The sequence below is a fragment of the Musa acuminata genome, chromosome BXJ2-3 (assembly GCF_036884655.1).
Source record: "Musa acuminata AAA Group cultivar baxijiao chromosome BXJ2-3, Cavendish_Baxijiao_AAA, whole genome shotgun sequence".
NCBI lineage: Eukaryota > Viridiplantae > Streptophyta > Magnoliopsida > Zingiberales > Musaceae > Musa > Musa acuminata.
The window spans coordinates 1,106,434-1,119,189 of NC_088340.1; the positions used below are offsets into that span (position 1 = coordinate 1,106,434).

Consider the following 12,756-nt stretch of genomic DNA (forward strand, 5'->3'; position numbering starts at 1 on the left):
TCAACTCCGTGGGATGAACCGTTTCCTGATCCCTAGTCCGGTCCGCTATATAAGCAACGATGTGCCGTGCGACTCTCCTACGCGCCGATCGAATTCGTGGGGTTAGGGTTTCGTCTCTTCCGTCTCTCACACATCTCGAGCGATGGCGATGGCGGCGGCGACGGCACCGGTGGAGTCGGTGCAGTGCTTCGGAAGGAAGAAGACGGCGGTGGCAGTGGCGCACTGCAAGCGCGGCCGCGGGTTGATCAAGGTGAACGGCGTCCCGATCGAGCTGGTGAAGCCGGAGATCCTTCGCCTTAAGGCCTTCGAGCCGATCCTCCTCCTCGGGCGGCAGCGCTTCATGGGCGTTGACATCCGTATTCGCGTCCGCGGTGGCGGTAAGACCTCCCAGATCTACGCCATCCGCCAGAGCATCGCGAAGGCGCTCGTTGCCTACCACCAGAAGTTTGTCGACGAGCAGTCCAAGAAGGAGATCAAGGACATCCTCGTTCGCTATGACCGCACCCTCCTCGTCGCAGACCCCCGTCGATGCGAGCCCAAGAAGTTTGGTGGTCGCGGTGCACGTGCCCGGTTCCAGAAGTCTTACCGTTAGATCCGTGGGATGCTACAGTATGGATCTTTCCCCCGAAAGGTTCAACCTTCCGTGCTTTTCTTTGCTTGTTGGTTCTTCCGGATTGCTTCTAGACATATTTGGTTTTGCAGTTTTGATCTAGCTTTTAACTAAGCGTATGACTATGGAGAAACTTCTCTTATTAGACTTGGTTACTTGGAGTAATTACTAGCTCTTTTTATGGATTATGCAATCTTATGAATCTGTTACATATCATCTACAATGGTTGACCGTATTGAATTTCTACCTCTGAATGTTTGCTTTATTTTGGATTCTGTGGAATGCAAACCTTGAGATTGCATGAGCAGGTTTAGCAACAGTGGTTAGTGCTTATATTTAGTTGTTCTGTTTGTTAATCTAATGTTTACATGCATAGGTAGCACAAAGATCATATTTTGACTGACAAATGGGTACTTCTTCCCATTTCAATTAATGTTTTGGCTTCTTTCTTCACTTGGTTCATCTTGGAAGATTATTACTTTAGAGCTTAACCTGGTACTTGGAAAGGATTACCACCACCTCAGCAGTAAGTACAATTTCACATAGCACTCTGAGGTTTGATTAATGACCTCTGTCATTGACATTAATCTATTGCTTATATGCATAGGTCTCAGGTAGTACATGTTTTGACTAACTAATAGGTACTTTTCCCATTTTTTTCTTTTTCTGGGTTTCTTCCTCCGCCTATATCAGCTTGAAAAATATTACTTTAGAACTTAACCTGGAACTTGGAAAGGATGATCATCTCAGCAGTAAGTATAATTTCACTTAGAATGCTGAGATCTGATTGGTGATGCTTATTATCGACATTAACCCATTGTTTATATGCATAGGGAGTGCAAAGATCATGTATTGACTAACTAATGGGTACTATCCCATTTCATTTTTTTTTTGCTCCTTCCTCCACCTAGATCATCTTGATAGATAATTATCATCTTGAAAGATGTTACTTCAGATTTTAACCTGGAACTTGGAAATGATGGCCATCTTGGCAGTAAATACAATTTCACTTAATATGCTGAGGTGTGATTAGTGGCTTCTGTCATGTAAATTATTCTACTGTTTATATGTATAGATAATACAAATATCATGTTTTGACTAACTAATAGGTGCTTTTTACATTTCAATTTTTGGCTCCTCCCTCCACCTAGATCATCTTGCAAGTTGTTACTTTAGGACTTAATCTGGAACTTGGAATGGATGACCACCTCAGCGGTGAGTGTAATTTTACTTAGTATGCTGAGGAGTGATTAATGACCCTTATCATTCGCCGATCTATTGCTTGTATGCATAGGTAGCATAATGATCATGCTTTGACCATTTCATGGGTACATTTTCCATTTCATGTTTTTTGGCTCCTTTCTCCACTTAGATCATCTTGTAAAATATTACTTTAGGACTTCACCTGAACTTGGAAAGGATGACCACTTTAGCAGTAGATAATACAGAGATCATGTTTTGACTTTCATCAATCTATTATGCTGAGGTGGAATTGGTGGCCTCTATCATCAATCTATTGTTCATATGCATAGATAATATAGAGATCATAATTTGACTAACTAATAGGGGGTACTTTTCCTGTTCCAAATTCTTTTTTTGTTTTGGCTCTTTCCTCCACTTAGACCATATTACTTTAGAACCTGACCTGGAACATGGAAAGAATAACCAACCACCTCAGCAGTAAAAATAATATCACTTCGTATGATGAGGTGTCATTAATGTCCTCTATCATTGACATTAACTATTTTATATGCATAGGTAAGTAGAAAGATCATGTTTTGAGTGAGTAATAAGTACTTCTCCCATTTCAATTTCTTTTTCCCTTTTTTTCTTTGCTTCTTCCTCCACTTAGATCATCTTAAAAGACATTACTTTAGAGCTTAACTTGGAATCTGGAAAGTATGACCACCATCTCAGCGGTAAGTGCAATTTCACATAGTATGCTGAGGTTCAAGGTTCGATTAATGACTTTATCGTTGTCATCTTTCCTGGTATCATTAAGCTTATCTCAGGTAACAATACTATCTATACTTATGAATCTGCTGATGAGTGAGTTATCCCATTAGAAATCAGATAGTTTATCCAATGGATTTTTACCGTGTAGTCTGGGAATTTAGGATCATTTTGTCAGAATTTGCACCTAGCAAATCGGCTAAGTAGAATACATCGTCTACCTATGTGAGTGATTATTTGTGGTTTTAATTCGAGTATTTGATATCTTTATGTTACCTGGAGGACAGCATTCCTGGATCCTGAAGTAGCCCCTTATCAACAGCGGCATGAACACTACTTACAGTCGAACTTCATAGGACTGTGGGAGGGAATATGATTAGCTTTTTAGTGGAATACTGTTGGACATTGAACTTACATGACCCTGTAGGAGCTGTGGATGTTTTGCCTGCTGCTGTTAACAGTCAAGATCTTTAGTAGTAGCTAAGCAAGTGGAAAGCTGCCTTTTAAAAGCTGGTCGAGGTTTACACAACATAAAATTTCGAGTTAAACATGGGTATGTATGTGGCAGGTAGTTCTCATGCAATAATCCACAATCAACTAAGCATCATTCTTGCTCTTGAACCTTTTTCTGCACCAAATTAGCTAAATGATTCGTACCTTCTTGGGGGGGGTTTTCAAGTTGTTTTCTACAAGACTGTTTTCTGTTTATAATCGTGCCATTGTGGATCAACTAGTTCTTAGCCTTTTTGTGATTCGTATTGAAGAACCAACCAATAGAATGAATTGACATGCCACCAAAGTCTTCATCTTTGCTGCAATGGACTTTGTCTTATGACTTAAGGGATAATATTTCTGTTGATCGAGACTACACTTAGTTATTTATAAATGATAATATTTCTTTTATTATCTTTCCTAATAACTAATGGCCAGGGTCCATATCTACATTTGTGGACTCAGAACTATCAAATTGGTCAGCTTTTACTGCCATGCTTTGGCGAAAGGTCATCATAGAACATACAGTTAGAAAACTGATATGCACACCCTCGATTGAAGACGACCATACTAATGCTACCACGCAACAGTATTGACTTCTTTGATATTGATACTTCATAGCAAAAGAATAAATCATTTTAGCTTTACTCTTTTATTTCCATTTTGGAAACAAAGAAGCAACAGGAATTCCCAACAAAAAGATGACCAAGTTTTCTACATACATGAACCCATTGGATTCATAAATACAAATGTATGCAAACACCAACATATGCCTACATGAAATGTGATATATATATATATATATATATATATATATATATACAATATTGCGTTGGTTGGCAAATAAGAGTGAAAACTTCCTTTTGAGGCAGCTGGGGTATGTACCTTCATTGATGTTTTGGAGGAACTAACATGCTGCATCATTTAGCAGTCAACTTTGGCCATCACCAGTGCTTTGTGAATCTGTGGTTGAGTGGGTTGCATCACTCTTCTTGGACTCCAGCATTCCTTTGTCTGTCAGCTCATCTTGGTTCATCTTGTGTTGTCTGCACTCAAAGCTACAAAACGACATCTCACCCCTGTAAATGGCAAGGGAAAGTATAGTCAAACAGAAGGAAGTAACCAAAGCATCCATGGTGGATGGGGATCATGAAGCATCCATAGGGACAACTTCTACTATCAAACATAAATCTTGTGTCAAATTTAGCTGCCCCATCCAATTTAAGAATCTAAACTGTTCACAACGAATTACTTTAATACCGGTCATCTACAGAAAGATACATAGTTTTAATGAATCAAAGAGTCAACTTTGTTGATGAAACCAATAAATAGTTTTAATGAATCACTTGCTTGATGTAAAGATATCGCAATAGCTTCAATTAAACAAAAAAGAAAAAGAGAGACATACCATAATTCCAATTATGATGACTAATGCTCGAATAATTTGAAACTCAGTCTTTAATAACATGTTTGACTGGAATCATGTGATTCCAATCTATGAGTCAGTTATCACATCAAATCATCAAGTGATGATATATAATATCAGAAAGAAAAAAAAAACTTGAAAACAGAGATTAAAAAAGCACATCTGATTTAGACTCTGACGTGCATCTTCTAGATTTGATTATAAACTATGAGAATTCAATCTCATAATTGGGAGAGAGAAACGAATGGGGTGTTGGATCAAGCAATGTTCCTAAGCGTGAGAAACCTTTTCTATTGTCATGCAAAGATCAATCTCACAGAAACCCCTTTTTTTTTTATCATATACCAATCCAACAATTAAGCCCAAAATTGATCCGATCTTTCGTCCTGGAGATGTCAGAATTCTACAGAATTATGCGAAATCAGCAATAAAATGATCAAATCCAACAGAAAACAAGGGCATTGTTCGCACCGATAGATGAAGGTATCGAACCCAGGGCCGAGGCGGCGATTGCAGAGGCCACAGGTCATCAAGAACTTGGTCGTCGCCCAGACGTCGCTGAAGCTTCGCCGATGGATGCTCCTCGGCGGCGCATCCAACGCCGCCGCCTCCACCCGCCGCTCCCGCATGAGGAAATCGTTGTGGCGACGACGGATACCCTCTCCGCCCTCCACCGCCGCCGCCAGATCCTCCGCGGAGAACTCCTTCATGCTCGTAGTCCGCCGGATGGGCGCCCGCGGCCGCTTCCGGGAAAGCGCCGCCGCGTCCATTCCGTTGCCCTTCCCCTCCGCCATCTCTCTTCTCTGATGCGTAACAGACATGAGAGACTGGCAGGCGGTGACGCCAACGTTTGTTTTGTTGGCTTTAAATGTGAAGAGGGACAGAGAGATGGCGGGCAGTTAAATGAGGCATGATGAATCTGGACCGTTAATTAGGACCTCTTCATCGATGCATCCAACCCACTTTCTATTCTGGAAGAGGATGCATCCCAAAATTGGGTTGGGAGAAAAAAGTGTGGAGATGTATTTAGTTTTTGTGGAAAATATGTTTGGCATTTAGTTTTGAATTTTATTTAATTTTATATCAAAATTAAAACATAACGGCCGAATGAAAAAAAATCGTTAGGTCACTAACAATCATCGTAAAACCATATCGAATTTAATTAATATATATGTCAATCGATTTCAACATATGACGAAAATGACGCGAGGCATCAGTACCATATAAGTATCATGAATCTCAACATATGTCGATTATAGCTAATAACAAACAAGCAATGCTATTGTAGTGGGAATCAATCAAGTGCAATTGTAGTACCATAAGTGCAATCAAGTGGGGCCATACTTCCATCTTCTAATGTCATTACAAGTTTCTTATGCTTGAATTAGTCTATCATATTTTATGTCAATCCAACATCAAATGTGGCTATTCAATTGAATTGGTATATGCCAATAACTTGGATTAATGATTTAGATTCATCAGATCAATGTCTTCCTCCTCCTTAAGACTTCTACTAAGTGGAGTTCAAGGTAATAGCAGATAGGTAATGGACATATTGCATGCAACTATTGGTTGTGTCTCAGATGTAGTGTCTATGTTGCTCTATTGAACTGTGCTTTGACTGCTTTCTCTGCATCGGCCTCTTTCACAGGTGAACACAACCATGGAACTTTACATTCCCAGAGAGAGCAAGAAGAGAATCTGTGGCTGGTTGCAGAATCTGGTGCAGCAGCAGAGTCATCTATGGTGTCTTTTCAGGTGAACAGATCAAACTGTGCACCTAGTACCCAGTTTATTGTAGTCAAGTGTGTGTCTCACAGTGTCTTCTTTGATGTCATCATGGTCATCAGCTCTTGGATGTTTTCCCCTCGTCTTCTTTGTTTGGGTTGCTCAAAAATAGTTGTGGAATGCTTTGCATTTGGACTCTCTTTGCCTTGCAGATGTCATAACAATCACTTGTCGGAAGCTTTACAGTAAGTCCAGAAGATTCTTGGCCCCTTTCTTCAACTTAATTGCTTTGGGTCATTAGGACTTATCAATTTGTGTACAAGAACTATTAATCAAGAAATACATCATTTACTGCATTGGAAGAGTAGCAAGAGATAGATCTTAATGTTCTCGAATGATCGATGAGAGCTTGTGCGTTCCGGATGTTGCGACTGCAGAAGAACAATGATAGAACTGCTCATTCTCATGCACACACCTAAAGGGGAGATGGAATGTAGACTGTGATGGTTCTTCTTCCCCGTCAAGAATCACATGAGTAATAGGGAAGTTCTCCTTCGAGAGGTTTTGGCCTTTTCCTGCGTCTTCTTCCTGAGTGGCTTTGTAGGCAGAGTGTTGGTGGGGGTAAAAGGGTGTCTTATTGTGGATATCAAGTCATATGCTGCTTTATTGAAACCATTGTCTTCTTGTGGATATCAAATCCAGATTTTTGTCACTGAGCTATATATTTTCTGTTTTCTTCATCCTCAAAATCTTACTTAGAATTGTGGTAATCAGAAGCTAATTATAATTCACATTCAGGTTTTATTTGATCCGAGCTACTGATGATATGATCTTGTTGAGTTTGAATCAATGATCCAAGTTAATAGTAGTAACTATCATTCTTCTGTGACAGAGATGTCATGGCTATTGTAATAATGTTCCTATATTTACATGCAGAACACAAATGAAGCAAGCTCGAAAGAGAGCATGGTTAAACCATGATCTCTTGTATGATGGCAACAATGGTGATGGAGAAGAACACTGCTTGGTTGTGATTGTCTGGGGGGGTAGAAGAAGTGACAAAGGACTGAGTTCATCTTTAGATTAAAATAAGGTGGAAGAAACAAGAATTCTACTGCATTAAATCATTGTTTGCAGCTGACAATGCCAAATCCAGCCTATAGCCATTATCATGCAAGCAAAGAAATCTCAGCACACTGACACAGTGAAGGTACGTTATGGCACACTGGTTTGTATAAGGAAAGGGCGAAGCAGAGGATGGGCTATTGGTACGTGACAGGATTCCCCTCCTCCCTCTCCGATCCTTACCTTTGTCCTCTCCCCTTGGAGCTCTGTTGTAGTTGCTGCTCTTGTTGTGTGTAGGGAAGATGGAGGGCGGCGGTGGAAGAGGGAGGAGGGGAGGAAGCAGCAGGGAAGCCAGCCCAGACCGAGCCAGGCTGAGCTACTCACAGCAGCAGCAGCAGCAGCAGCAGAGGCTCGTGACGCCACCGAGGAAGGTTCAGGTCATCTACTATCTCAGCAGAAATGGCCAGTTGGAGCACCCTCACTTCATTGAGCTCCCTCACCTCCCCAACCAACAGCTTCGTCTCAGAGGTTGCCTGCTGTAATCTGCTCTTTTCTTCTCGCCTGCACGCATCGTTCTCACCGATGCTTACGTATGTGTAGATGTAATGGAGAGACTGACTGCTTACAGAGGCAGAGGCATGCCTTCTCTCTTCTCCTGGTCCTGCAAGAGGTAAGCTCTTACCCACATCTAAGTCGGAGCTCAAGCTCGATTTGCTGATGTTGTGATCGACTGTGAAACATGACGAAGGAGCTACAAGAATGGGTACGTGTGGAACGACTTGGCCGAGAACGACGTTATCTACGCCACCGACGGCGTCGAGTACGTGCTCAAAGGCTCTGAGATCATCCCCGGCGCTTACGGTCTCTTCTCTCGAGTCTTTGTTGCTGTTTATTTATTGGATGCTTTTGGTCGATCGTAAGCTTCGTTTTGGCTGAGATCGGTTTGAACTCGACGTTGCAGAGCGTTTCCAGCACACTGCAGCAAGCAGCGAGCAGCCGAAACCACTACCCATCTGCCACAGACTCCATTTGGAAGTAGGAGAAGATGATGGAGAGGAGGACGAGGAGGAAGAGGAGGTGAGAGGCGGTACGCGCACGGCGGGGGACGAGACTAGAACGAGTCGTCCGCGTTACTCTCATCGCTCACGCGGCGTTTCGACGGACGAGATTGAGCGAGTCGAGCACCGGACCGCGACTCGGGCCCACCAGCCCGCGCGCACCGAGTTGTCGCTCGACGACGCCTCCCCGCCGTCCTCCACGTCCTCGGACAAGCCCCCCACCCACGGCCCTGGAGGCGGCAGCGCCGACGGCGACTCCCGGCGATTCGAGAAGCCCGAAGAGACTCCCGAACCGGGCCTGACTCGGAACTCGGTCCTGATCCAACTCATCACCTGCGGGTCGGCGGCGTTGAAGGTAAGAAGCAGCCCCGGCGGAGGGACGACGAAGGCTGCCGACTCCAAGCTCCACCACGGGGTGGTGAGTCGACTAGCTAGTCGTGCGGACGAGGACGCCGAGCTGCGGCGCATCTTGGAGAACCCCCGGTTCTGCCACCCACTGGTGGAGGACAAGGAGTACTTCAGTGGGAGCATCGCGGAAGGAAGCAGGCCGCCACCCGAGCCTTGTCTCGAGAAATCCTCCTCCTTCAGAGAAGAAAGGTGACACTCCCACTGATCCCATTTCATTCCATTCGAATTGATCACCACCTAATGATCAAAGAAACCATCCATGTTGTTTAGGTTCAAACATAGAGTCAACCTCCATTCCCATGTTGTTAACCTTTGTGTAGTTGTGGTTGGGGCGAACCTCCCTTCCGACTGATATATGTGCACGTGTATACGTACTTTGGTGTGGTGACAGGAGCTCAAAGCTTGGGATCGGAGGGAGGTTGGAGGTTGAAGAAGGCAGGGAAGGGGCTGCGAAAGGGAAGTGCATCCCTGGCAGAAGGAAATCCTCTGGTAAGCAGCAGTGACAACAGCAGCTGCTGCTGCTACTCTCTCCCTCTCTCTCTCTCTCTCTCTCTCTCTCTCTGTGCAATGTAACTGTGCTTACATGTACCGAAGGGAGGAACGCAGGGTCAGCTGCTTGGACGTCACTTCTCGGAATGGATGCATGCCTCTGTTCCCCTACAGTGTCTCCCTAAGCTATGTCTTAGGCTTGATGTCTGGCTTTGCTACTACAGTGACTTCTCAGAATACTTAGATTCAGTGAATGGTCTTCATAGATTTGATCACGGTTGAATAAAATCAGAATCGATTAATAGTTTTATTATGATTCCAAACTAAACGGAAGTAAGAGGGGGGCAAAAGGGCTCGGTTCACGTTTCAACCTTGTAGTAATCGGAATCGACACTAATCTCGATTTGATTTTGAATTGACTAAACAAATAAAATATTATATATTAATTATATATATATATATATATATATATATATATATATATATATATATATATATATATATATATATATGGTGAAGTACTTGTAACCAGGCACGTGGCCATGTGCGTCCGCTGCCGTTTCCCTTTCGTTTCACGCGGTTTCACTGTTAACGCGTCTCCCACAGTACGCCTCTGCCCACGCCGCCTCCATACGTTCAGCCGACGCATCCCATTTCAACGCACGCCGCTCCGGCGGCCATCTACTCTCTCTCTTCTCCGAAACCAACCGCGAGACACCGTTATCCACCGCTTGATGAAGAACCGACTGCCGTGATCAGCCCATGACTCCCATCAAGAACAGTCCATGAAGAGCTAAAGGGTTCCACGTAGCAACACGTTTTCTACGGGAATGTTCAAAATCGTCTGCGACTTTTTGTCTGGAAGTCCACATAAAGAAGATCCCTCGTCTCTGTTTAGACCAGTAGAAACAGTAACAATTGAAGGGCTTCAGACCACTTAATATTTGTTATCTTTCATAACTTAATTCTATTTTAATTATATATCTGACTTCTATTTGCCCGGTTAATCCAACCAGAACTTGCCACCTAGCTTCCACAACGTAGCGATTGATAAGGCTAGAGACAAGTTACCGCTTCCCACCTTCATTAAACCCGGGGCTGTTCTTCCGGTGGTCGACTGCAGACAGGCAATCATCACAAGGCACGCGTCCTGGAAACTGACACCAGTCTGTGGCCTCCTCGACAGGTGGCGGTGACGCCTGAGATACGGGCGCGTGGCATCCTGCGATTTGACAGCGAGGAGAAGAAACGCCTATATGAGCTCGCCGCAAGACTCCGTCCTTTTGGCAGAGAAAGCTGATCGCCTCCACTTACACGAGAAACCTCCACCCCCGCCACTCCGTGAGCTGAGAGATCCCTCGAGAGCGAACAAAAAGTGATCTTTGATCCAATTTGTTTCCTCCGTAAGCTCCCTGAAGTGAGAAGTTTCGATTTTTCTAGTTCTTTCCTCTGATTTCTGTGAGATCAGATCAACTTTTCAGCTTCTTTTTGGCCCCCCCCTTCTTCCAGATTTCCTCAGCCAAGAGGGCTTCTTTTTGTACCCTCAGGTTGATCGGTCCTCGTTCTTTCTTTTCTTTTCTTTTCTTTTCCTAGATTGACCAAAAGAGGCTGCTTTTTTCTTCTGTTCCTCTTTCTTTCAGAATTCCTTCCTCTGTTTCTACTTTCTATTGTTCTGTTCACAGCCAATTGGGCTTTTGCCAATCTGCTCCTTTTGTACTGCATCTTTTTCTTGCTTCTTTGCCACCTCACGAAGCTACTTCGTTTGTTGTCCTCTGCCTTTTAGTTGAAGCTTTGGGTTTGCTTTACAGAGAAGGCATGGCTGCAGCCATGGATGTTTACAGCAGCATGCCAGTTTCCTCATCATCAGATCCTCTGATGGAAGCACTTGACCCTTTTATTAAAGGTGCTCCCACCTCCTGTTACCCCTCTTCCTCAAGCTTTGCCTCCTCTGAGTCTTTCTGTTATCCTTCTTCTTCCCCTGTTTCTCCTTTCTCCCCTTATCTTCACCAAGATCCCAGTTTTGATCCCTCCTTGCTCTCAGAATCCAGTTACGAAATGCCTCCGCAACATTTGTTGAATCAGAAAGATGACTTCTTGGGCTGCTTGAGCTCGGTTGGATTCAGTTATCTCTTCCCTGCTCATATCCAGCAAATCCGAGCTCAATTCCAATACCAACAGCAGCTTATGGCAGCAGCCTCCGAGCGCCGGAACCTGGGTAACGCAGATCCGCTTGCTGCCCGGCGTCGGCCCATGAAGCGCGCCGGGTCGCCACCCTCGCCTCCGAAGCCCACGAAGCTCTTCCGCGGTGTCCGGCAGCGGCACTGGGGTAAATGGGTCGCGGAAATCCGTCTTCCCCGCAACCGCACCCGCCTCTGGCTCGGGACCTTCGATACCGCGGAGGAGGCCGCCCTGGCCTACGACAGGGCCGCGTTCGAGCTCCGGGGCGACGCCGCGAGGCTCAACTTCCCGGAACTGCGCCGTAACGGGTCTCACATGGGACCGCCGCTGCACTCCTCCGTGGACGCCAAGCTCCAGACCATCTACGACACCATGGCGAACTCACAGAAGCCAAAGAGTGCTCTTCCCGGTTCAGCGACGACAGAGGAGCCCGGCACGAGTTCGGAGGATAACAAGTCGGAGAGCTCCTCCTCGTTGGAGGAGGACGAGCCATCCTCGGGATCGTCCGCTGTGTCCGCGATGCAGCACTTGGACTTCTCCGAGGCGCCATGGGACGAATCAGAGAGCTTCGTGTTGCGGAAGTACCCATCCTGGGAGATCGACTGGGACTCCATTCTCTCCTCAGATTAGTAGTGCTCAGAATCTAAAGCTGTTGCAGATGAGGTTTTAGTCATTTGCATGGCCCCTTGTGGTGTTCTTTGTCCTCGAAGCTTTAAGCTGCAGTATAGTGAGTCGGTGTTGTCGGCAGTACGACCTTCAGGTTTGCTGGCTTTTTCTAGGCATACCTGAGGGAAGGTTGTCTTCTTTGCAATGTCATGTGAAGCTCTGTAGTCACTGAAACAGAGCAGTAAATTGTTTGTGTACATGTGCAAAGTTGGGAGTGTGTCAGACACAAACAGAAGTAGCATTCACTGTCATGTGAAGCTTTCTAAGCACTGAAGCTTTGTAGTCACTGAAACAGATTAGTTAATTGGTTTGTATGTGTATGTGTGCATAGTCGTGAGAGTTTCTGATCGAAATAGTGGCATTCACTGTCATGTGAAGCTTTGTAGTCAATGAAACAGAGCAGTATATTAGTGTGGATGTTAGCAAAGTTGTGAGAGTATTAGATCTGAATAGTAGAGAGTTCAGTGTCATGTGAAGCTTTGTAGTCACTGAAACAAAGCAGTAAATTAGTGTTTGTGTGCATGTGCAAAAAGATGAGTGTATCAGAGCCAAATAGTAGCATTCACTGTCATGTGAAACTTTCCAATCACCAAAACTAAAGCTTTGTAGTCACTGAAACAAAGCAGTGAATTGGTTTGGGGTTAATGTATGTGCAAAGCTTTATCAGATGCAGATAGAAATGT

At 44.5% G+C, this 12,756-nt stretch overlaps 4 protein-coding genes across 4 annotated transcripts; 3 read left to right on the plus strand and 1 right to left on the minus strand.

Moving 5' to 3' along the window:
• Positions 1-78: 78 nt before the first annotated feature.
• Positions 79-875, plus strand: LOC103977191 (small ribosomal subunit protein uS9). The gene has a single exon (XM_009392641.3). It carries the CDS (start codon positions 143-145, stop codon positions 590-592), a length of 450 nt encoding a protein of 149 aa, XP_009390916.1. The 5' UTR covers positions 79-142; the 3' UTR covers positions 593-875.
• A 2,594-nt stretch (positions 876-3,469) lies between these two features.
• LOC103977389 (FCS-Like Zinc finger 5-like) lies at positions 3,470-5,361 on the minus strand. Its single transcript, XM_009392883.3, has 2 exons — positions 4,953-5,361; positions 3,470-4,134 (listed from the first exon to the last, which is right to left on the minus strand). Exons 1-2 carry the CDS (start codon positions 5,300-5,302, stop codon positions 3,987-3,989), a joined length of 498 nt encoding a protein of 165 aa, XP_009391158.3. The 5' UTR covers positions 5,303-5,361; the 3' UTR covers positions 3,470-3,986.
• Positions 5,362-7,489: 2,128 nt separating this feature from the next.
• On the plus strand, positions 7,490-9,537 carry LOC135606758 (protein SOSEKI 2-like). The gene is made up of 5 exons (XM_065097938.1): positions 7,490-7,802; positions 7,875-7,944; positions 8,023-8,135; positions 8,236-8,929; positions 9,132-9,537. Exons 1-5 carry the CDS (start codon positions 7,577-7,579, stop codon positions 9,241-9,243), a joined length of 1,215 nt encoding a protein of 404 aa, XP_064954010.1. The 5' UTR covers positions 7,490-7,576; the 3' UTR covers positions 9,244-9,537.
• Positions 9,538-10,506: 969 nt separating this feature from the next.
• On the plus strand, positions 10,507-12,595 carry LOC103977190 (ethylene-responsive transcription factor RAP2-4). Its single transcript, XM_009392639.3, has one exon. The coding sequence runs from the start codon at positions 11,045-11,047 to the stop codon at positions 12,035-12,037; it is 993 nt and encodes a 330-aa protein (XP_009390914.2). The 5' UTR covers positions 10,507-11,044; the 3' UTR covers positions 12,038-12,595.
• The last annotated feature ends 161 nt before the right edge of the window (positions 12,596-12,756 follow it).

Excerpts from the sequence above, each read along its gene's own strand:
- LOC103977191 (XM_009392641.3), top strand. The coding sequence starts at position 143 with ATGGCGATGGCGGCGGCGACGGCACCGGTGGAGTCGGTGCAGTGCTTC.
- LOC103977389 (XM_009392883.3), bottom strand. The coding sequence starts at position 5,302 with ATGTCTGTTACGCATCAGAGAAGAGAGATGGCGGAGGGGAAGGGCAAC. Across the intron at positions 4,135-4,952 it reads TTCGATACCTTCATCTATCG|GGGTGAGATGTCGTTTTGTA; the intron begins GTGCGAACAATG and ends TGCCATTTACAG.
- LOC135606758 (XM_065097938.1), top strand. The coding sequence starts at position 7,577 with ATGGAGGGCGGCGGTGGAAGAGGGAGGAGGGGAGGAAGCAGCAGGGAA. Across the intron at positions 7,945-8,022 it reads TTCTCCTGGTCCTGCAAGAG|GAGCTACAAGAATGGGTACG; the intron begins GTAAGCTCTTAC and ends AACATGACGAAG. Across the intron at positions 8,930-9,131 it reads TCCTCCTTCAGAGAAGAAAG|GAGCTCAAAGCTTGGGATCG; the intron begins GTGACACTCCCA and ends GTGTGGTGACAG.
- LOC103977190 (XM_009392639.3), top strand. The coding sequence starts at position 11,045 with ATGGCTGCAGCCATGGATGTTTACAGCAGCATGCCAGTTTCCTCATCA.